Raw genomic sequence first — 24,170 nt, 5'->3', positions numbered from 1 at the left:
CAAACCAGATCGCTGTCCCTGTCCTCACTCTCATTTGACTCTTGACAAAATGATTTATTTTTCATTTGGTTAACATGGTTTCACCTTGCATAGTTCTTATAAGGATACAGTGTGTGATATTGGATATTAGATTTAATGGGTTTTTCTTTTTGTTTCTTTGTCGTTTTTACATTACTGACCTGTTGAGTTGTACCAGTTTACACTTCCATAAATAATTTTGTGCCTGACCCAATAGCACTTAGAAAAATCTCCCACCGGAGAATGTGAGAACAGTGCATGAATAAATATTGCAAGAAATGACCCTGTACTAACAGAAATCTAAACCAGTTGGCTTGAAATTTAGATTCAGGTAGGAAAGCAGCTTTTTATCCAGAAAGTGGGTACAAAAATTGTCTCTTGATATCTTCCTTTAAAATCAAAATAGTTCTTTTTTATAGTGCATGAGAGAAAACTATTTTCCATGTCTGAAGTAAAACAGAGGAATGTACTTAAAGAAAAACAAATGAATTTTCTGACAGATGGTGGTATGCAATAATCAGAAATTAATTGTATTGTATATATTTTCAAGTTAACTCTTAAATAACTCCATCTAACCAAAGGGTCTCTTATTTGAAAAGAGTTTAATGCCGGTGTTAATATGGTATGGGTACAATTTATATAAACTAGATTAAAAAAAATGATAAAATAGACTTATAAGATCTCCATTGCATGGAGAAAGTACGTATACTGACAAGTTATTTTCATTGTTACCTGTGGACAAACAATCATAGAATTTCATATCAAAGAATCGCAATATTGTTAAATAATAAAATTGAGTGGCAACTATAGTTCTCAGTTAGAGAATACAGAATACTGGTTTCTGCAATGCCATTGCAGCCAATGGGCGTTTTGCTTGAGTAAGGGCTGCAGGATTGGACCCTCTCAATTAAGTTCTGCTCTGAAGTACACTGGTATAAATTCAAAGTAACTAAGAGCAGAGTATGAGCTTTCTAACAAGAGGCTAATAAAAGAGGATACTATTTCAGTTTTCAATTCCCGCCTTTTAGCATTGTTTTTGTTTTGTCTTCATGTCCCTAGTTTCATTTAAAATTGTTAGATGGCATTGCATATTCGGTGCCAGATTGTGGAACCTTTACTCATGCTGAGGGACACTCACTCACATGAGTAGACCCCTTTGACTAAAATCAGTGTTGCCAACTCCCACAATTTTATCGCAAGTTTCATGATATTTGGTGTTTTCCTTAAAGCCCTGTTTTCTAGTGTCCAGTGATTTATTGAGAATTGCAGCTTTCAATTCAACAAGTAAATTTCTAGCACTCATTGTGGAGAAAATATGAAGTGAGTTCACCTTTGAAGCTCAGAATTCAGAAGACAAATAAACAGAATTCAAAATTTATTATTTTAAAACGTGTCTCCATTTTTGGGGGCCTGACTCATATTTTTTGAACACTTGGGGTTGGCACTACTGCACTCAGCAGAAGAAACAAGGACTTCACAATCTGACCATCAGTAACTTCATTGTTACCCATAGTTTTAAATAAATATTCTGCATTCATAATTTGTCATGGTTTATCATCCTGATTTTCCACATTACTTTTATGTATGCTCTGATACAGCCTATTGTATGTGCCATTGTCAAATGCAATACATTTCTTTGTCTAACTTTAAATTTGCTGATTTCTTTCTTTTGTTTCCATCATTCCGTGCATTTAATTCATTGAAGAACAAGAGAATTATAACTCTTCCTCAAAAGGTAAATATTCATGTACATTTTACAAACACTTGACAACTGTGAATTTTATCTTCCTTCCCCCTCCCCATTATTTTCCATGTTAATACATTTCATTCAGTCATCAATGAAAATCAACTAAAAAAAGGTTCCATCTCAAATATCTAGCTGTTATCTGGTTTATCCCTCTTTACGACTGGAAAATGATTTTGATGTGTGATCTCAAATTTTTGATTAAAATGGTGCACAGCGAATTTAACCTGAGTCCCTTGATATTATGTGCAGTAGAGAACGTGCTACTTTGGGTAGAAACTCAGTCCAGAGGCTCAGCTTGCACCTCTTCAAGGTCCACAAGTTGGCTCTGTGCATGTGGAGGCACAGAGGAACAGCCATGGCACCATCCTGTCCTCTCCTCCAAAGCCCCTGGACAATTTGTCCCCAATTGGGGATTGGTCCTGCTCTGAGCAGGGGGTTGGACTAGATGACCTCCTGAGGTCCCTTCCAACCCTGATAGTCTATGAGTCTATGAATGCTTCATAGGTCTGAGGTCAGACAGGAGGAGTGGTTGGAGAGTGGGATGGCCAGAAGGACGACAAACATTATCCCTCCTTCAGATGCAGGGAGATTCTGAAGAAAGGATAGTACAGTTTGGGGTTGTGTTATATATTCTTGGTATGAGGATCACCACTGCCTGGGAAGCCCTTAGTAGCACAGGTCCTATGCTGCCAGGAAGCTACCAGGGCAAGATGAAATGCAGAGGCACCCCACATGGTTTTGGCCTCCCATGGACCCACCATGATTCCTGTGGCTTATTCCAGGAAGTGGAAGTGGAATAATACTTTGCACCCAGGGCTGGCTCCAGGCACCAGCGCAGAAAGCAGGTGCTTGGGGCGGCCAATGGAAAGGGGCGGCACGTCCGGCTCTTCTGCAGCAATTCGGCGGCGGGTCCCTCAGTCCCTCTCGGAGGGAAGGACCAGCCGCCAAATTGCTGCCGAAGAATGAAGCGGCGCGGTAGAGCTGCCGCCGAAGTGCCACCGATCACGGCTTTATCTTTTTTTTTTTTTTTTTCCTTTGCCGCTTGGGGCGGCAAAAAAGCTGGAGCTGGCCCTGTTTGCACCTCCCCAAGTCAGGACTACGTGGGGGGCAATTCTGGCTTTTTTTGAAAGAAGGGATGATTCAAGACAAAGTCTGCTTGGGGAGACAAAGAAGAATTCAAATGAACCATATTTAACTCTGACAGTAAAACACTGCACTAAATAAACAATAATAGTAGTGATAAGCCCAAATTAGAACATCAGATTCAAGTGCTCCCAGACTCTGAAAAATTCTGATCTGAATCTAAACTTCATAGACTGTGGCCCAAACATCAGAGATCTGATCAGATTGGATATTGGATTTGAACCAGAACAGCAAATACCATCTGCTTTGAAGAAGTTTGGGTCTTAATCTGAATCCCATCTCCAAAGTTCTAGGCTATCTTGTACTAACAGTTCAGGACACAATGCTGTGCAACAAGTTTTTAGTCTTTTCATGGTATATATTCAACTTTTATTTTTCACTATCGGAGAAAGTGCCATAAAAAGAGCAACCACTTCACTTTGTCCTGTGTTTACTTACTTGGTTTTCACAGAACATACTGTATATAGCCCAATCATGCAGAACTTATCTAGCAAAATTCCCACTGTCTTCAATGGCAGTTTTATCTGGTAAGAACTCCGGCATCCATTCTCATAGTCAGAGGCATATTTTCAGCATGATCTGAATAATTCAGTGTTAAAGGGACACTGTCTACTTTCTAAGGTCCCCATGTGCAGACAGAAGTTACATCAAGATTTATATGTTAAGAGCAGGCTAGCGTTTCAGTATTGCCAATCCTGTGGCAAGATTGGCTTAAAAATCATGAGATTTTTTTTTTAAGGCTCATGTTTTGGACTGTTTTCTGATTTGTAAGACAGAGGAGGTATCACCCCATTTCTGTGTATGTATATCAGGAAATTCAACCTAAAATGAACAATTGGAGGACTTCCTTCCTTTTTTTCTGGCTGATAGATGAGACACTTCATAATCTTCCCCTGATCGCTGGTACTGCCTTCAGCTCCCCCTCAAAGCCCCATGCCTCCTACCTCACACTCTCTCCTTCTGCTTGTGATTGCACCTGTCCAGCTCCCACTGTAGGTTTAGTTTGCAACTCTGCTCCTTCCCTTTCTCTGGATATTAGAGCAGCCCCTGCCCAGTCAACCCCACCCCTTACACCCTACTGCTCTTGACCAGCTCCCCTCCATACAGTAGCTCAGCAGCAGTGGGGAAATAATGGACTCCTGCAGGCTGGAGCAGGTGGGTGGACATGCTCCTGGAATCATTCCTTTCCCTCTTCTCCCAACCCCCTTCGCCCCCCCGCTTCCCATAGCTCTTCTCCTAATCAGCACAACACTAAGTGAATGTAAGAAGGGGCAAGCGGGAGCTGCCTCTCCTCCTTTTTGTAACAGCTTCCGACTGCCTCATCTGCCCCAAGGTCTACTGCTCCCATGATGCTCTGCACAGGCTGTGCAAACAGGGGAGAAGAGATTCCACAATAGATTAAGCAGTGGCCTTTGCTGGTGGCAGCCAGGCCTGCAGCCTAGTGCCTGTGATACAGGCTCCCAGTTATATTCTCTGGTGGCTGTGGTCAGAAATGCATCATCATTTATAGGTCAGTCAGAAATCCAGAGCTATGAGGAGCTTCTTACAAGATCAAGAGGAGACAATATTACTGTTATAAAACCACAGGAGTTGTAAGAAAAAAAAATTACAACAGTTGGCGAGAGTGATGCTTTCCATATGCTAGAGCGGTCTTGCACTACCAGAAAAAAAGTTCCATAACCACAATGACTTTTTGAAGAGCACAGTTTCTCTTTCTCTCATATAAATGCAATAATATGACTTGTGTGGAAGAAATGAGACATCTAGTGGCCAATGAGAATGGGAATTTTTTCAACCGATTGCAAAGAAACTCTCTCATTTTCTTATATCAACTATATTCCTGGCCAACATAGGGAGTGAGTTATGGTACTGAGCCCAGTGTCTCTAAAAAAAACAAAACAAAAAACACCACCATATTACTAGAAAGTACATTACAATTTTAGATCCACATACCTTCTTGGACCAAAATAGGCTATATTGTTATATAGTCCCTAAAGATATAAACAATATAATATTCTTCTTCAAACAATTAAAAGTTTTACCATGTTGGTAAATAGTAAAATTGAAACTTTCAATTAGTCTTAGACTCCTAAGTGCCTATGTTACTTTTGAAAATCGGATTTAACCTCTGAAGTAACTTAGGTGCTTTTGAAAATTTTATCCTAAGGTTTAAAGGGTAAAAATCAAAGGGGAATATGTGATATCTACTAGGTAAGGTCTACAGCTCCCTGAATTTTGTGGCCAGTCTCTGCTAGTCCTAGCTTAGGTTGAAGCAGCCTAGGGCAGTTCTACCCTATGGTCAAAAAGAACTGTATACTCACCTAAGGGTTGCTGAAACATGCAGCGCAGCCACAGCTCCTTCCCTATCTCCTATACCACAGCCTGCAGATGGGCCAGCATAGGAGCCGTTATACCAGCTCTATACTGGTATGATGCCAGAAACCCCAGCTGTGGAGATACGAGCAGCAGAAATGAGATTGACCACAACAGCAAAGCTGGAGTGGAATTGGCCCCAAAGTTCTTAGAACAGTTCTGCCATTTTGATTCCACTATCTGTGACTTGGACTGCTATCTACGCCACACTAAGGGAGAGTTAACCTGAAGTGAATGCAGAATAGATAAAAATAATCTTCAAATGGTTTCAGATTAGTCCATGCAGCACACTCAAGTCTTTGAGTACTGGTGTGGGTAGTAAATTTGCTTTGTGTTCATTATGTACACTCACCAGTGCTAGAGTTCCTGCATTGCTTTAATGACTCACAACATTTATTTATAGGAGCATAAAACTGAGTGCTAATACATAAGAAATTGAAAGCTTACACGTAGACTGGGGCAGAGACTGTCTTCTTGTGTGCAGGTGGATGATCCCTAGCATTTTTTCCACTGTTTGGATATACATGCTTTAGCTCCCTCCCTCCCTCCCAGATGGTTAATTAATTATGATTCTTAGTCCTATCCCAGCAACTGCTATTAGGACAGAAAGGGTAGATGTATACAAAAATCTGTAATTTCATTGGGGATCCTCCCTTTAATAAATTTGAATGCAAGATAACTGTATGAATCATCTGAGTCCAAAATTCTTATCAGTTTTATTACCATACATTCTAAAAATGTATGGAAGGCAATATAGTTTGTACAAGAAACTGAAGAATCCACAGGCCTGAATTTGTCCAAAATAACTCTTTTCAAATGTAAAATGAAAACCATTCAGAAAAAATGAGGGTGAACAATGAGGGTAGTAAAATAGTAACTGAATATTTCATTAAATAAATTTCGCAACACTTTTCAATTGAAATATTTGTAAATTATTCACCCAGCTCTCATGAACATAAAACTGAATCTGATTTTGTTTTTCATGAACATCTTCAGTACATTCTAGTTATGTTAGTTGGCTGATTGAAGAACTCAAAGGAGACAAAATATCATGCAGAATTAAAATAGTAAATTGCTGATTATTTCTTTTGGGTCTGATAAAGAGTGAATGGGTATATATTCTCCCAGTACCATATTTGGGGCACTCTCACTAATGATATCCCACATTTTAAAGTGCTAGAACAACTTTTTCAATGGGCTAAATTACCCTTCAGAAATTGCCTACTCATTGTCTATGTTCTTATATATATATATATATATACTTTCCTTCAACAATTTGAATAGGAAATTGTCTAAACATTATTCATGGATTCATAGATTTTTACTCTAGAAGCTATTATTATGATTATCTGGTGTGAGCTCCTGAATAACAAAGGCCAAATCATTTCACTCAGTGATTCTTTGCATCAAGCCCATATCTTGTGGCTGAGCTAAAGCATATTTTTAGAAAGATATCCTCTTTTGATTTGATTTAAAGACATCATGTGATGGAGATTTTCCACATCTCTTGGTAAGTTGTTCCAATGGTTAATTACCTGTTACAAATGTACACCTAATCTCTGGCCTTAATTTATCTACCTTCAATTTCAAGATCTTGTGATACCTTTATCTGTTAAATTAAAGAGTCCTGTGTTATCAGAAATCTTCTCCTCATATGTAGGTAATTATAGACCATGGTCAAGTCACATCTTATCATTCTCTTTGATCATTCAGCTAGACTGAACTTTCCAAGACTGTCACTGTAAGGCAGCTTTTGCAGATCTGGAATAATTCTTTTAGCTTTTTCTGAACCCTTTCCAATTTTTCAACAACACTGAATCTGGAGTACATAGACTCCCTGAAATAACTGCTCCTTTTGAAGTTAGATAAATTGAGTAGTGTGTGGTTTTCAATGTATTTTGAATGTCCTAAAACTGAAGGTCTGTTTTGCAATGTGTATTGAAGATTCCTGACACCTCCCTGGTGTCCTTGGCCAAAATTTCCCTTGCCCACTAGTGTTGTTCTGTTTGCTGGATGGCTGTTAGTCTCCACCCAAGAGATGATGCAATTTCAGTATTCTTGTATGTGTATAGTTTGTGGAAAGTTCTTTAGTTTGGAATCTGGTGAACTGCTTGAAGATGGCCACTCACCATCTCCTGAAATAGCAGTATCCTGTGTAGTGATGTCGTCTTTATAATAATTCACTGCTAAAATAATTGTAATTCCTCTTTCAGATAAATGTGTGTGTGGTTTTTTAATGTTGCTCATTGCCAGGATTCCAAACCTGCAAAGTCTGCATAGTGTAGTCTGTCTATGTTGGTTATTGGTGTATGTGAAAGAGGTGCAGGAATAAAAGCATAAAGTAGGGAATCATAAGCTAGTGATAGAAAAGAACCACAGCATCTTCTCCATCCCTGCTAATGAGATATTGCTACCTACCATATATTCCTTAGTATTTAGACGGGGGTAGATCTCAATGCCTCACACATTGGGAAGACCACAGTTTTTCATGGGAGATTGGTCAGCCATCCAATGGGCCTTACAGTTAAATGGTTCCTGATACATAACACAAATTTTCTTCAGCTACATTTCAGCCTATTACTCTCACTTCTTGATATTTACACCCATTATATAGCTATAAAATACAAGTCAGTATTTCCAGGCGCCTAATCAGTTTATATCTCTTCTTTGAATTCATTTTAATTTGTCAACACATTTCTTGCATTAAGGTTCTGTGAAACATAAGCAGTACTAGATATGGTCTCTTTAGCATTTGATACCAAGGAACTCTGCTGTCTCCTTGGTCAGTGATATGTGACCTGATATTTACAGCTCAAAACCCGCTTTGTTTTCTTGGTATTCACATAGCATTGCAAGCTCAAATTTAGATTGCTTTGCTTTATCATGTTTGGGCATATTTTTAAAAATATCTTTGTTTATATTTTTGCAAGAAGAATCTCGGTTTATTATTTCCTGCCCATGTTTTTTTACCCCTTTGTACTATTTTCATGTCAGCATTGGTGTTTGCAATATCCCTCAATTTAATAAAATCTGCAAATATAAATGTATATGTAGTTTAACCCCTACAAATTGTTAGAGATGTTAAATAAATCCAGACACAAACCCAGTCTCCGTGGCACTGCTGATTATCATTACTGGCCTTCGTTTGCAGACCTCCCATAATTTTCAACCTGTACTGTTCAGATTACTTCAATTTGAATTAATTTAAAAATAAGATTTCATGCACTATTATGTCCACATTTTTACTAAACTCCAGTATATTGCATCTACTGCATTCTGTCCATTTATTAATTTTATAACTTGGTTAAAAACAAATCTATTGAATTTATCTGCTGTGGTATATTTTATATATGACCATACAATTTATTGCTCATGGTTCTATTGTTCTGTAGAGGCACTGGGGCATTTGGAGGGCACTCCTCCAAAAATTCATAGCTGGCATAAGGTCCTTTAAGGACTGTCTTAAGTAACAGCAATTCTTGGCCTGCTCTAATTTTTTCCAGGGCTGGGACTAGAGCAGTTGCAGCTTGAGAATAAGAGAGCTGTAACCAGCTCCCTAGTGTGTCTTCATCTCTACCCCTCCTGCACTGAGCAGATATTTGTGCCAGAAAGATTCCAGTCCATTGTGAATTTGGATTTAATTTTTGTTTTACACAAGCAATTTAAACATACAGATACTATAAATACCACAAAATAATAAATGAGACTTGTTTTTCTTGTGATGAAAATCTGAAACAAGAAGTATATTTAATTTTAATTGTAGCTTGTTTTGTAACAATAACAGAAGAAATATTTCCATCTTTCAAATTGCTATTTATAAACCATTACAAATTATTATGATGACTTACTCTTCCACTGCATACATACCACAGTTTGTTATTCTGTATACTCAAATTAGAAGTCCAGGTATGTAGTTTTACTTCCAAAATCTGACAGGGTTCAATTCTGAATCTTCTCTGACACATTTAGATCACTCTGCTGTATTTGGGTCTCCCTCAGGGCAGAAGTCCACCCACCTGGATTTGACTGCATGATCAGGGCCTTATTTGTTAACTTATCTTAATAAAACAATTTCCAGTCATTTCCAGGTAAAAATGTACATAAACTAGGGAATGAACTTTACAATATAACTGCATGTCTTCCCCTCCACTCAGTGAGCAGCACAACCCTGTGTAAAATATGGCCTAAAAATGTTAGGTAACAAAAGTTAATATAAATAATGAAAAGAGAAAATTCTTCAGGAAATCCTTGGGGTACACTGGCAGCACAGTGACCTTAACTCTTGTGGTTCAATCTGCCCTTGGATGGTTCATGTGACTTTAGGGGGAGCCAAATATTTAAACATGCAAATACAGAATTTCTTTATGTTAATAGAAGACACATATATAATGTCCTGTGCAACACATTAAACATATATCGTAAGGCTAATGTTTCCAAAAGAACTTAAGGGAGTTAGGTTCCAAACTTCCATTTAATTCCAGAGGGAGTTAAGCACTTAACTTGCTTAGGTGCTTTTGAAAATCCAAATCCAAATCTTTCTACAGGAATATATAAGCAGTAATCTATTAATACAGTATCATTTTACTGGTACTGGTTAGTTTAGGGCTTACATTAAATTCCACTTCCTGACTTAGTGGGATAAGACTGGCAGGGCAATTGCTACACCCCCAAGGTCCAAGTTGGTGGAAGGATGTGCCTCCTTTTCCTCTCTCCCTGCTCAGAATACATGTAGAGATCATATGTCAGTAGGGGCTGGTGCCGGAGAGTGTTGAGCATAGTCACACATTAGCTAATTCAGCAGTATATGGTAGGTAGGGGAGGGAGCAAAAATTGGCCCCAGCAAACCCTCCTTCTTGTGTATTTAAGCATTCTTGGGCACAGAGCACCCATTCTTGCTACTTATAGCTGTCTTGCCCTGGTCCTTCAGTTGGTGTAGTTGTCAGAGCTGGGTTACCAGGTTTTCTCTGGATCTGATCCAATGGCCTTTTGAGATTAGAAAGCATTTTTTTTATCTCTTCTGGACAAAACCGGTAAAGGTATCTGGTGGGTTTTTCATCCTCCTAACAGCATCCTGGAGGTATGATACGTGGGGGTAAGAAAATAAGAGGATGAAGAAATGTATGTCAATAAATATTGTCACAAATTGCAGCCAGTGCCCAGCATATAGAGTTTCACAAGGCCAGCTCTTGGGGTGAACCTAACCACGGGACACAGGAAAGGTATGAGAAGGTATTAAATCTCTACAGCAAAGGTATTAAATCTTTGCAGACTGGGCTCTCTCTTGTCTGTACTGTCATTTCCACCTTCAGTAGGTGGTTAGTGGGACGGGACAGTGGGCTGAATCATGAACTGAGCAGGGGTATTTAGCAAAGGGAGTCTGGCTTCATTCCTTAGTGGTATGGTGAGAGGCCATTCAACCCCACACTGGACACAGTTAATGTCTGGGCATTTGAGGAGGTGGGGATTCATTCCCTCCTTGTATGTTAAAATTGATAAAGTTGAGGCCTGACATTTTAAATCCTTTCACTGGCCTTTGATTGGCTTTATGCTTCTTCATGTCCTGAATAATGTGAATCATTGCTCTTCAACTCTCACATAGTTTACCCAGGAAGAGCCTGAAAATCCCTTATAATACAAGCTCTGCAAGACCTGCAACCCCATTGTGAGTAATCTACTTGACTTCATGAGTAAGGGCTTTAGAATTTTCCCATAGCCATCTGGCTAAGAGAGTACCTCTGAGCTATACATCTGTGGATTTTGACACCTTCAGCTGCTGAAATGGGCCATGTGAGCTCTCATCAAATAAATGCATAGGCCAAAAATAATTGTAATGCTCTTTTGGGGGGAGGGGGAATAAATAAATGCATACATAAAAATAGGTTTCTCCAAAGCACATAAAAATCCTGATAAATGAGTATAATATTAAGAAGACATATAAACAATTAATGTAACTGACATTTTTAGACGTATGAACAGTTGTCTGTGAAATACTACAACCAGAACTGTCAAACTGTGCTTCCTTTTGGGGAAAGTGAATGAGAACTAACCATAAAGTCCTAATGAAAGTTTCCTAGTGCAGTTCCCCTCTCCTAATATGTTATAATATTGACTTCTTGCCTGAGTCAGTGGGTGCTGATGAGACTTGGGATATGTCTACATGGCAAACAAAAGGTGTGTTCTTAACTCGGTGTAACTAACCCTTGTTAGCAAACTCAGGTCAAAATAACAGTGAAGACATAGCAACTCCCATTTAACTTGGGTTAGCAGCTTGAGTTTAACCTGCTCCCCTACCCCAGGCTCTCAATTAAAAGCCAAGTTGCTTTGTCTTTATTGCTATTTTAACCCTAGTTAGCTAATCCAAATTAAGAACACACCTTTTTTTGCAGTGTAGACCTACCCTTAGTGTGGGAATTCTATCAGGTGTGGCTTCCACCATTGAACACAGAGGGTGAAATTGGCCCCATTGAAATTAATGGGAGTTTTGTCATTGACTTCAGTGTGGCCAGAATTTCACCCATAACATTGGAGTAGCACTTCTTACTTTGTGTAACTATTGCTGATGATGAGGTTAGAGGTCTGTGACTCTAATGCTTTAAAATGTAAATTAGTGTATACTCATAGTGCTCAAGATTGCTAAAAAAAAAAAAAAAAAAATACCCCAAACCTCAACCATTTGAACAAACACAAATTCTAAAAGGACATATATCATATTTCTCTTAGAAGCAGCTGTACATTAAATGTTCATATGAACTCTGGGTTACCTAACAGCACTTTTCCAATAGACTAGTTACATAATCAAGTAACATTTTTGAATCTTCACATCTGATTGAACCTCCTTTCAGAACATTCCGTTAGATGCATAACAGATATGTATTTGTTTATGCATGGCAGACAAGGTACAAAGTACCATAGTTGTATTTTATATATAAGATATGCATTTTACACATTTCCTGTTTAGGAATATAAGAATAATGAATCAGTGGGCTTAATACCATTTACTTAAATTATAAACAAAGCCAAATTTATGAGACAATTTTAATTCAATTCACAATCCTCACTGGTGGTTCTCATGTAAGCTTATATAACTATCAATTCCAGGCATAAATACTGGGGTTAAGATGTCAGTCTTTGATGGCACATACAAAATAGGTAGGGTAGTGATCTAATTTAATCCTCTCATTTCTCCCCACAATTTACTGTAGATTGAGAATAAGATGCCATCTTTAAAAATTTAATGTAGAGAGCTCAATTTTGCCTCAGATACCTCCATGCAATTTCCATTTAAGTCAATTTGAGTTGTACTTGCATATCTGATGGTAAAACTGAACCCCTACAATTAAGGTACACATTTCCCAGCATAATTAGTAATCCAGAATACTCTGTGGGCCCAATGTGGCATTCTGCATGTCTAGGATTTGCCAGATTGGGCCCACCATAATGTGTGGATATTAAAGGTTACAGCAATAACTTTGACTTTTGCATTTCTTGCCTTTAGAATTTAAAATCATAACTATATCAGATCAGTAATGTAATTTGTTTTATTTAATTTTCCCATTTTTAAAAAATAAAAGTAGAGGAAAAGGGATGTTCAAAATTGTGCACCTGTGCATTTGCTTGTACCCCGCCAGCGTATAGACATTCCATGATTTACACGCGCAAGTGCAATAGATAGGTGCACAATCATTGTTTGGGCAATTGCTCACAGTTTTGAACAGCTGACCCTAATCTTCATACTGATTTTTGTATATTTCTATACTTGCAAAGTCAAAAATGTAGGCATGTATAGAACTCCACAATAAAATAACACAAAGCCCGACAGCCTCAATATCTAGAGAGACAAGGTGGGTGAAGTAATATCTTTTATTGGACCAACTTCCGTTGGTGAGAGAGACAAGCTTACACAGATCTCTTCTGTTAGCTCACAGTGCAGACTTGTAAATACCATAGTGTATTAATTTTGAACTTAGTTGACATTCTGAATTTTATGCTTGGAAAACTTATGTTTTTCAGTGACTTATAACTCAGTGCTTTTTGTTTTGATTTGTTTTGTTTTGTTTTCCCTCACTGTCCTGGGTATTAACCCTCAGGGATTAATTACCTGAAATTTTTTTATTTTTAAAATTCATCTATATTTGAGAGATGCATGTGTAAAAAAGAAATTAACATTTTGACATCAGAAAATAAATGTATAAAGCCATGTGTAACTCAAAAGTAGGAGAAAGGACTGTGCTCAGATTTTTCCAAATTAAAAAATCATCTTTGCTCTGAGACAAAGCAAGAATATTTCAGATGAAAAGGAGAATTTTTGCGGAAAGTTATGACCCTGTAAAAACTGACAGTCAGAATGGAAGTCTTAGTGTAACTTTAAGTATAGTGACCACTACAAGATTATTGGGGCCTAGTTCTACCACTTGTACTCATATTATGTAGTACTATATTCTGAGAGTAAACTCATTGATTCCAGTAGGACTGCTTGTGGAGTAAGGTGCTACTTAATGTGAGTAACGATGGCAGAATATATAGCCCATTAAGAGAAATATATGTAGCAGTTAATTTCTTTTACTTCTTTTGACTGGAGGAACCTTTTTATACAAACAGCCACCAAATACTGAGCAAAAGTAATGGAATAAATGTGTGCTTTCACCCAAACACACACAATCTTTCACATCTTGTCTCCTTTATTTTTCAAAGGTATATTTGCAAATATATTCAGTACTATCTGTGCTAACTACTTTCAAGGAAAGAAGATAATGTTCTCTATAATACTACAGTTCTTAGTTTTTTAAAAAAAGAACAGTAAATATTACAGTGGGAAAAAGTAAAAATGCAAGAAAACATTCTTCTTTATTATTATTTGCAAAAAAAGGAAACATGGGAAAGCAAATACTATATTTCTAAGGTCCATGAGGCACAGCAAGCAAAATTATGCAAATTATTTTTGTATGTTTTATAGTCAGAGAAAATTGTTCCTCCTTATAAATGTTTTAGTCATAGTAAACAATTACTGTGTTTGAAGATAATGGTAGGAATTAATAACTTCTTATTTAAATATTTTTAGTATTATCTGTTCAGTGTATTAACACTTAGAACACAACAACAACATTTTTCACAGTCAACAAATGTATGGATAGAAGCATATCCTCTGCATCCAGACGACTTAACAAGCTTATAGTTCAGCCTATCAATTTAAATTCTGTTCTCTTTTGACATCTGTTACACTAGTTTGATAGTATATGGGAAATTTGGATATCTATCCATTTTCAGGTTAAGACTCTAGGCAGCTGAATTGCTTGATTTATTAATATTAGCATTCCTCTGTTCAGTGTTTACACCCTGCTTGTTATTGTACTGTTTGTATATTTCTTTGTTTTGTTGAGATGGAAATAAGATCAAAATTGCTGCTAAACCATTTATTTCTTTAGAAGTTTTTCACCACTTTTAATAGGCTTCCATTATGTGTTTTTACAGCAAGCTTAGTAGTGGAGGAACAAACGCGACAGATGAAAATGAAAGTGCATCGTTATAATCAGACAACAGGGTCTGGTTCTAGCCAAGAATATGAGCGTGAGCAATATACCAAGGTAAAGTTAGTAGTATTAAAACAATATTTTGTTTGGAAAGGTGAAGGAGTAACATGGCTACTTAAAATATTATCCAATACTTAAGGATATAATGTTTATACATTTGAAGGAAGCTTTCTTGAATCTAAGCTTTATTATATCACTTTGACCCATAGTCAGAAAAGTGTATTAGACGTCAGTTTTGAAGTAATCTAAAATGGGTTTGCACAATACAAAATGCTTTTGCAGATGCTTGTACAGGATAACATTTTTGCTTCCTAATATTGCTACAGACATAATCTTTCCTGCTTGGAAATGCATGAAGGGATTTTGTTTTCACAGTGACTCAAACATCAGTTGAGTTTTGATCTTCTTTTCTAATTGAAATGTAAAATTTTCTTTTGAGACACAAATTTACATGATAAAAGTTGCATTAAAAAGTTTAGTCCAAAGGTACCATATGGCAAATTTTTTTTATAATACATATATGTGCTTCCACAGCCATTTGCTCTTTCTGCTGAATAGGTCTCAATTAGAACACAGAAAATGACTTGTAGTGTTCTGTTATGCCTTTTACAAGCCAGGTCATAGAGGACAGAGTTGTCCGTATGTGCATAATTGCTGAAGGCATATGGCCTCCTGGAGCACTGAGGCAGGAAGGATGCTTCTGGAGGTCCTGGGGGAGAGGTACTTAGAGGTAGATCCTATCATTCCTTTTTAGAGAGACAGTATTGTTTCTATTTAGTGTAAATAAAAGACCATCAAAGGCAGAACCAACCACTCTGCTGCTGTACTAGAAGCATTCTAACAACAAAAGTATTGCATTGAGACTATTGTATAACAATAATTTGCTTACTATGAGCAGCCATAGGGTGACAGTATGAAGATAAAAGCATACTGTAGGAAGTTGTAAGTACACAGTATTACCAGCACCACCACTATAAACTAGTCAAAAATCATGAATAGGCCCCCAGACTCATGGGATTGTAAATAATATATTTTGGGTTCCTTTTATTTGTTTTCTGGCTTTTGAGCCTTTACTGTTCACATTTTTAAGCTTTTATTCACATGGACTAGAACCTTTTTTTTTTTTTTTTTAAACAATGAAAGCTGGGATTTTCACTCTCACTCCAGGCACTGGGGCTTCAAGAAAAATGCCAAACCTTGCAGTAAAATCACGTTGGCATCGCTAGAATGCTTCAAACATGTACTCCACAAGCACGGGTATCCAACTGCTAGACACATTCCCCCCTCCCTCCCCAATCCAAAATACATCTCTCAGTGTTTCTGAGAACACAGCAACTTCCAGTTAAAATTAATGGGAGCTGCTGGGTCCTTAATACTTCAAAAATCAGGCCACACACTTAGGCTCCTAAATCCATATTTAGGTTTGAAAACGTTGGTCTGAGTATAATTAAACTGGAGAGCATATCAAATATGGGAATATTTGTATAACTGGGATATAATTTGTCATCAAAAATAGAGATAAATATAAATAATCCCAGGAAGAGGAAGATAATATATTAGGCCACTGGTTGTCAAATTAATACAGATGCTGGTGCTATAGCACTTTTTGCTGAATATTTCCAGTCAAATCATCTGAAAAACAGCCCTACTTTTTGGGTAAAAGTAAAATAGCTCATTTTATGTTGGGTTTATATTGTAGATCACATGCAACAGATTCAGTCAACCAGATACATGGGAGAAATAAACATGTCCCATGTGACCTATCCCAATCAATCACAAACTCAAAATACAGCATACGCAGTAGCTTGTTAAAAATTGTGGGTATCCAGATAAAAGGAAGAGAGTTCCCCCTAGCTTCTTTGGGCACTTCATAGACCTACAAAAAGTTTTGTCAAATCATTGTTGGTTCACAGCTGCAAGTCAAACTTCAGTCATAGTTGGTTTGTTCTAACTACATATACAGTTGAAGTCAGAGGTTCACACTGCTCTAAACATACCCAATTTTCATAATATTTCAACACAGATATGATAGACATGTATTTCTCAATGACAGTGAAACACTTATTAGATTACGTCTGTCTCAAAGAGGATCATGTGCTTTGGTTGGCGTTTGCTGTCAGCCCTTCAAATTCCTAGCTCTCCCGCCAGTATTTATATGTATTTGTCATGGGGCTGATATACCCCATGACCCTTTGGAGGTTGGAGAGAGGTGCATTACAGCCCCACAGTTGAGTCGGTAGGACTGCCCACAGTCTCAGGGTGTGTGGCCCTGTGACCTTAGTCAATAACCTGGCCCTTGCGCTCAGGGCAGGGCAGCCTAGCAGCCAGAGTCAATAGTGTAGGTGAGCTGAGCCACCACCCCGGAGTGGGCGGTGGCCAGGTGACCGGGCCAGGTGACTGAGCCCACACTCTACACCGACTCCCAACCCAGGGCCCTGTCGGTGGTGGGGTTTGCCACCACCAGCTCGGCAGGGATCCTACCGAAACACGCCGAGCCCGTCTCCAGTTCTACCACCGTTTCCCCGCAAAGTTTCCCTGGGTCACTTCCTACACGATTCTCTGCAGTTTGCCATCTCTGGGTCTCCACGGTCTCTCCCCTCTCTGTGGTGTCCCAACCCTATGTTTTGCAGTCTGTCTCTATCTGGCTGGCCTCCACATCCTGTAGTGCAGGCATTCCTCCCCCAGGAGTCAGCAGTGCACCTCCTTCCTCACTGGCAGTCAGCGCAGATTGAGCTGCTCTGCTGCCTTTTATATCCTGTTTCCAGCGGGAGCATGCCCAGCAGAGCTGAGGGGGTGTGACCTCCTTGGCCAAGAGAGAAGGGTTAACCCCTGCTGCACCAGTGTGGGGCTGATACACCCTATCACAGTATTAATATGGGGAACTGAGGCCAAAATTAAACGATCATATCTTAAAGGAAGCATGGTGTCCATCGATTGTATGACAGGGTTACTTTTTCTGGGCACCTTATGTCATTACAAAGAAGCTGAGCTTTTCAAGATAAAACAGTTGAATGTAAAGTGAGTAACTTGTGCTGAGCTTGAAATCCAAAATATCCTTAACATGCACCTGTTTAATGTTCCACCTAATTAAAATCAGATATAACATCCAAGCTGATGATCATATGTCACCTGATCTGGATATATGGGTGGATAAAGTTTTACACTGTGACCTGTGATTTGAGTTTTTTTTAATCTCAGTTATTTTTAACTTGTCACTACTATATTGTGGTTTTTGCTCCAGTAACTTTGTCATTTTATGCGTTAAGGTCATTATTGCACAGATAATATAATCCAGACTGTTATAAATGTTTAAGGTATAAGGTTTTAACTAAGTTCATTGTTCAACCACACCAGAAAAAAAGACAGGAGGCAATGGATGTCATTTAATGAGGCTGCAACTTTATTCACTTATAATATGTGGGAGTGCCCAGCAAGAAATTTTACAGTGCAGGAAGAAGCAGGATCAGTTCCCTGCTTTTCCAGCTGTAGGAGCCCCAAACCCCTTCCTCAGCTCCCTTAAAGGAGTCTAGAATCAGGAGGGAGGTCGGTTCCCTGCTCATGAGACGTAGGAACTGCAAACCCCACTTACTCAGCTCCCTTAAGAGATGCTTTCCTTCAAACTCTTTTCCAGCACATTATATCCAGTAACCATATCCATTCTATACTGAGTACCTGCCCAGGACATCTGCCACAAGGAGGCACCAGCAAAATGCTTGGTGCCTCCCCCACCTCTGCCTGGTTCCCAGATATTCACAGATTTCTTCCTGTTTTTGTTTTTAACCAAAGTGAACCATATTTGCATCCGGTGTCTGCTCCCAAAGAGTGTACAACACACATCAGCTGGTCCAATAGCACGCCTCTGCTTCCATGCCAGCTCAGGCTTGCCTTACTCTCTAGGCCCAGATGTGAACTGCTCACCAACCTGGAATTCCTGCCTGTGTGCCCAGTATACAATACTGTGCCTGCAGGTCCACATCACTGCCTACCTGGCCTGCTTGCATGATTCTGAAAGTGGAAGTACAAGAAAATTAACTCTGATTCTCTACCTGGGGTCTCACATACATCTTGTGTACACTTGAATGTCATTGCCTGAATTGCTGTGGCCCCTACCCTAGGTGGGCCACAACCGTTGCACGCCCTATCCAGAAAAAGTGGGAACCAAATTCTTGCACCAGTAGCCCCAGCTTTGAAAGTCCCTTTTTGAAAACTGTAACAAAGTTGTGAGGAGCCTTCCATCACCATGGATAAAGAGGGGTCTTATGGGTCTCTTTATTGTATAAGTCCTTAATGTTCTTACTGGGCAATTCCTTGCCTCAACGCACAGCTGTAGCAATATCGACTCACCTTGCCCCCTTGATCAGTTTTGGAAATCCTCATGGTTTTGAAAACTGATTGCACTTCCCATTGTAAATCTTTCCATTCCAAAGTCCTTCCAAAAGTATCCCTTGCTAACTCAGGCATTAGTTCACTGACTTTAAAAGCTCCAAAAATTGCTACCAGGAATGCAGCTTTGAACAAGGCTGCCTCCTGGCTGCTTCTGCATATTTGATTGAGAACTTGCACCAAATCTCTAAGGGCATGTCTACACTTAAAATGCTGCATCAGTGCAGCAGCACCGGTGTAGCTGCACTGCTGTAGCGCTTTAATGAAAATGCTCTAAACTGATGGGAGAGAGCTCACCCGTAGGCCGAGAGCTCACCGAGAGGTGGTAGCTATGCTGGCAAGATAAGCTCTCCCACTGACATAGCTCTGTCTATACACGGGATTAGGTCAGTATAACTACGTTGCTCAAAGGTGTGGATTTTTCACAACCCTGAGCGACGTAGTTATACTGATATAGGTCTGTAATGTGGACTGACCTAAGTGTTTGAACAGTGATGGGAGAACGTGGATCTTTTCTAGGACCCATGTCCGGAGATTACTTCACTAAAAACCTCTGCACTGAGAACCTACCACAAGAATCTGGGTAACCCCTCATTCTACTGGCAATATAAGGCTCAATAGGCAACCAGAGATGGTAGATGACACTACTAGAGTACAGCAGAGTAGGCCATATCATTGGCAGACCTTCTGGCCTCTGAAATTTCACAAAATCATTAATATTCCTGTCACAGGCCCTAAACATTATGGCACTCCTGATCTCTGACTACCCTGAGAGCTGTAATAAGTCAAAATTCCAGAGTGCTACCGGCATCTGTTCTGGTTCCTGATTGCTCCCTGGTGCTAGTCTCTGATATTTGTCCATCTGAAATCAAGACAACACATTGGCTATGTCATTAGCAATCCCGGGCATATGCTTGGCAGAGAAACATATGTTAAGATTTAGCCACTAGAATCCAAATGCCCTTACCAACTTCATGGTCCTGGGAGATCTGGAGGACCGGTGATTGTACCACGGCAATGTTGTCATTACAAAACTGCACACTTTTGTTTCCAAAATATGTTCCTCAAATAGTTACTGCTACCAAAATGGGAAAGAATTCCAAGAGTGGTATATCCTTCACTATACCTTTTTGTATCCAATCTGAGGGCCATTTCTGGGCATGCCACCTGTCTTGATAAAATACTCCAAAACCTATTCCTCACGATGCATCTGAATGTACCATTAAATTTGCCTCTGTCATCCTTTCCCCCCTCCAAAAAGACACTCTGTTGATACAGAAACTGCTCCAAAACCCTCAAATCCTCCTTCACCTCTTTATTAACCCTTATCGTTAAAATGGTTGGGCTTTGCTATCCCCATGACAAAATGCCCTGGGGCCACCACTTGGCAGCCAGATCCTGGTAAAGATGACCTATCCACGGCTGCATGGGGTATAAATACACCCCCACTCGTCTGGTCAGCAGGAAGGATAGTGCAGTGCCCTTCTCCTGACCTGCCCCTACTGCTTCCTGCCTTTCTTGTCCATCCCTGTAAACTTTCCCCCTTCTCTCCACCTTTGGTAAGAAGCTCTTAAAGGGGCAATGCTCTTTTTCTTCCAGCTAACCCTTTGCATGCTGGTTGTGGAGGGCACATTCTCAGCATTTTAACTTTGTAGACATTCTTCAGTGATGAAATTCATTACCCTGAACCACTGTAATCTGATATGTATATTGGTACAGGAAGCAGATTGACTCTTAGTGCTATAATCTTTCCTTGTCTACAGCAGTTTTTATGAGACAAACAAGAAACCATAGACTAGACAATTTAATACCAGTTGTGATAAATATCTGATAAACCATATTAAGGGATATGATAGCTCTTAATTTAAGACTAGCTAGTGTGGTCTTTAGCAAGAGATGCCCATATTCAACAGTCTTACTACAGTTCTTTAAAAATCTTATTAACATGGTATAAAGTGAAAAACAATGAAAGCTATAGAAGATGGACTTATTTTTATGGGTAAAGACAAATTGTTGAGGTGATCTAATATAAATTTTAAAATTCTGAATGTGAGTGATGAAGTAGTAGATGTAAAGAAATTGTTCATATTAGTTGCAAGCATATAGTTTGCCATCCCAAAGCAAAACCAATTTCCCCCATCCTGCCACCAGTAGAGACAATGAGGCATATGATTATTGCTTCAGAGAAAGATGAGCCACTCTCCCTAGTGAGCTCGTGGCCAATTATGAGGTGCTGTACATAGGGAAAATATTCCTTCCTGGGTCCTGCAGTAATCAGTTGACACCCCGAAGCATGAGATTTGATTATTCCCCTTTTACCATATGTAACTGTAAATGTTCTGTTGCGCACAGAATTATCTAAATGCTGTTAAAATCCTCAGTGTTCTGCTGCATCATTACCTCCAGTAGTGAATTCCATATGTGAAGAAGTATTTCCCTATTTATTTAAAATATGCTTTGTATTATACATAAATTATTTTTCTTTCAAGCTGTCAGACTGCGACAAGGCTGTACAGCTTCCAAATTAGATACATTCATGGAGATAGGTCCATCAAGGTCCATTAGCCAAGACGGTCAGGGACATAACCCCATTCTGTGGGTGTCCCTAAACCTCTGAGTGGCAGAAGCTGGGACTGAATGCCTGGGAATGGATTACTTGTTAATTGCATTGTTCTGTTCATTCCATCTGAAGCATCTGACACCAGCCTCTGTCAGAATACAGAATACTGGCCTAGATGGACCATTGGTCTGACCTAGTATGGCCGTTATTATGTTCTGAGCTAAAACTGGTACATTTTTTCCAAGCATGCAGTTCTCTTCATTCTGGTGTTGGGATTCTCATTCACTCTCACTATATGGTTATTTCGCATATTCGCAGTATTCAGCCATTAACCAGGCAGCGTGTTAGTATTTGAATAATCACAGTCTGGCTATTTTTCAGTAAACATACTGTGAATAAGCAAATCTCTGCATGAGGACTACTATAATCCTTCTCTTTGTGATTGTCTTTTGTACTCTGAATTTCAAGCTGTTTTGGAAGCCATGTAGATGCTGGTTCAGCTCCTTACTGGCTTCAGTTAAAATGGAAAAACTCCATAATTTACATGAAAAGATTAAATGAAAAAACAAAGAAAATGTTGCTGTGAATCTAATGAAAGGAATTTTTTTTAAAACAAAGTTTAAAGAATTATTTGACTCATTTCCCCCATCACTATCTAAACATCAGTAGGGCTCTTGTCCCCAGAACAACAATAATATGTTTGTGTTAATGCTATGTTTTTGTTACATGTGGGAGACTCACAGGCCCTGCTATCATGTGATTCTGGATTTACACGGGTGTGAGAGAAGAATTTGATTCAGGATCATTTGTTACAAATATTACATACTCCACATATGCACAAACTCCAAAGCTGTTCTTGTTCCAGTCAACGCACAACACATTTTTAAAAGAGGTGTTTATTCCAGATGGCTACTGATGAGAGCTTTATAGTAATCATTTAAAAGGACGCCACTCTAGATTTATGTACACTGCTAGCTCAGTTAACACTTGGAGTCTTTTGAAAGCATTTTGTTTAACGTAAACTTATTTTTCATTGAAGCCATGGGTTAAGACTTAATCTTCAGGAAAGCTGCAGCACTTGTCATATCCAGCTCAAAAAAGGAGATATGACATTTAACAGGGGCTTTATTTTAGGACCAGGCTACATAGATTTTGGTCTACAATTTAAGTCTTCCAGGAGAGGTGGATTGGCCGTTACCTTGGGATTTGGCAGACCTGTGTGACCCTGGGCAAGTCACTTAGTTTTTCTGTGTCTCAGGTCCACATCTGTAAAATGGGGATAAAATGCTTTCCTACCTCACAGGGTTTTTGTGAGGATAAAGATTGTGAGGCATTCAGATACTATTGTAATGAGGACCATATAAGTACCTATGATAGAGAGAAGCCTTACAGAAGGGCCATGAACTGAGCAACTGTGTTCAGAGCTTTGCATGCCACACAGAGAGAGTCCATAGAGGCTGGTGTATACAGTGAGCTTTATTGTGTGCTGCAGGAAAGCCACAGGATCTTGACTATGAAGCTAAATCCTAAGCCCCTTTATATTCCATAGTAGTAGGGAGAGTGGGGAGAAAGAAGTAGAAATGAGCTTTGAACCCACTAAAAGATTAATGAAATGATCTGTGAAATTTGCCCTTTAAACAAGAAAATATTAATATCCCAGTAACAGAACTGGAATAACCTCCAGCAAGAACATTCTTTTAGTTTGTGTCTCCATTATTTCTACTGAAGTTAGTGTGTCTGCAGTTCATCAACCCCCTTTTTCTACTTTCACTGACACAGTACAGGAGCGAGCTACTCCATAGGTGGCAAGTGAACAGAATAACTGCAGTACAAGTTTACACTTCAGATAGTTATATTGAAAGAGTGCTATATTTTTGTAACCCAGAACAGGAGTTATAACTAATGCTGTTACACAGCAGAGGGAATGGACTTCCCATCCTTGTTACTATTAATGACTAAAAATAGACCTACTGCCTAGTAGTTGTTATCAGAACAAGTACCATATTCTGCTTTTGGGATGAGCAACACATTTTGGGAATAAAAACACCCTAAAGTACCACATATGGTTGGGAGAAAAATAATTGTTGCAAAAAATTCTCATGCTTTAGTTTATTGAAGCTTTACAAATATATTTCTTTGATTCTTTTTTTGCTTTTGTGGCCACTTAAAAATGTGAGAAGAAAAAAATTGATTATATGAATTTTCTTAAATAAGGTTTGGAGTCCACTTGGACAGCTGAAAGTGTATTGGGATTCTAGATGAATAAAAGACTCCTTCGGACTTCTGCTGGAGAATGCTCCTGAGCATTACTAGGCATTATAAAATGTGTCTAAATTACTGTGTATTTACCTCCAGTGCTAACCCCTATTCTTTCTTTCTTTCTTTCTTTCTTTCTTTCTTTCTTTCTTTCTTTCTTTCT

At 38.9% G+C, this 24,170-nt stretch overlaps 1 protein-coding gene across 25 annotated transcripts in view; it reads left to right on the top strand.

The window, feature by feature from the left end:
* Positions 1–24,170, top strand: part of RIMS1 (regulating synaptic membrane exocytosis 1) — a 484,827-nt gene that overhangs the window by 360,395 nt on the left and 100,262 nt on the right. For 13 of the 25 annotated variants that reach the window (XM_026654646.1, XM_026654648.1, XM_026654729.1 and 10 more), the window contains one exon: positions 14,750–14,862. The exons of 6 other annotated variants lie outside the window; for them this stretch is intronic. In XM_026654646.1, coding sequence (XP_026510431.1) covers positions 14,750–14,862 — 113 coding nt within the window. Of the gene's footprint in view, positions 1–1,723; positions 1,754–14,749; positions 14,863–24,170 lie in introns of all 25 variants that reach the window. 6 more of the 25 variants (XM_026654647.1, XM_026654643.1, XM_026654709.1 and 3 more) reach the window with 1 other exon arrangement.

This window comes from Terrapene carolina, unplaced genomic scaffold (assembly GCF_002925995.2).
Source record: "Terrapene carolina triunguis isolate 2854851 unplaced genomic scaffold, T_m_triunguis-2.0 Scaffold42, whole genome shotgun sequence".
NCBI classification, from domain to species: Eukaryota; Metazoa; Chordata; order Testudines; family Emydidae; genus Terrapene; species Terrapene triunguis.
This window is presented reverse-complemented; position numbering and strand designations above follow the sequence as displayed.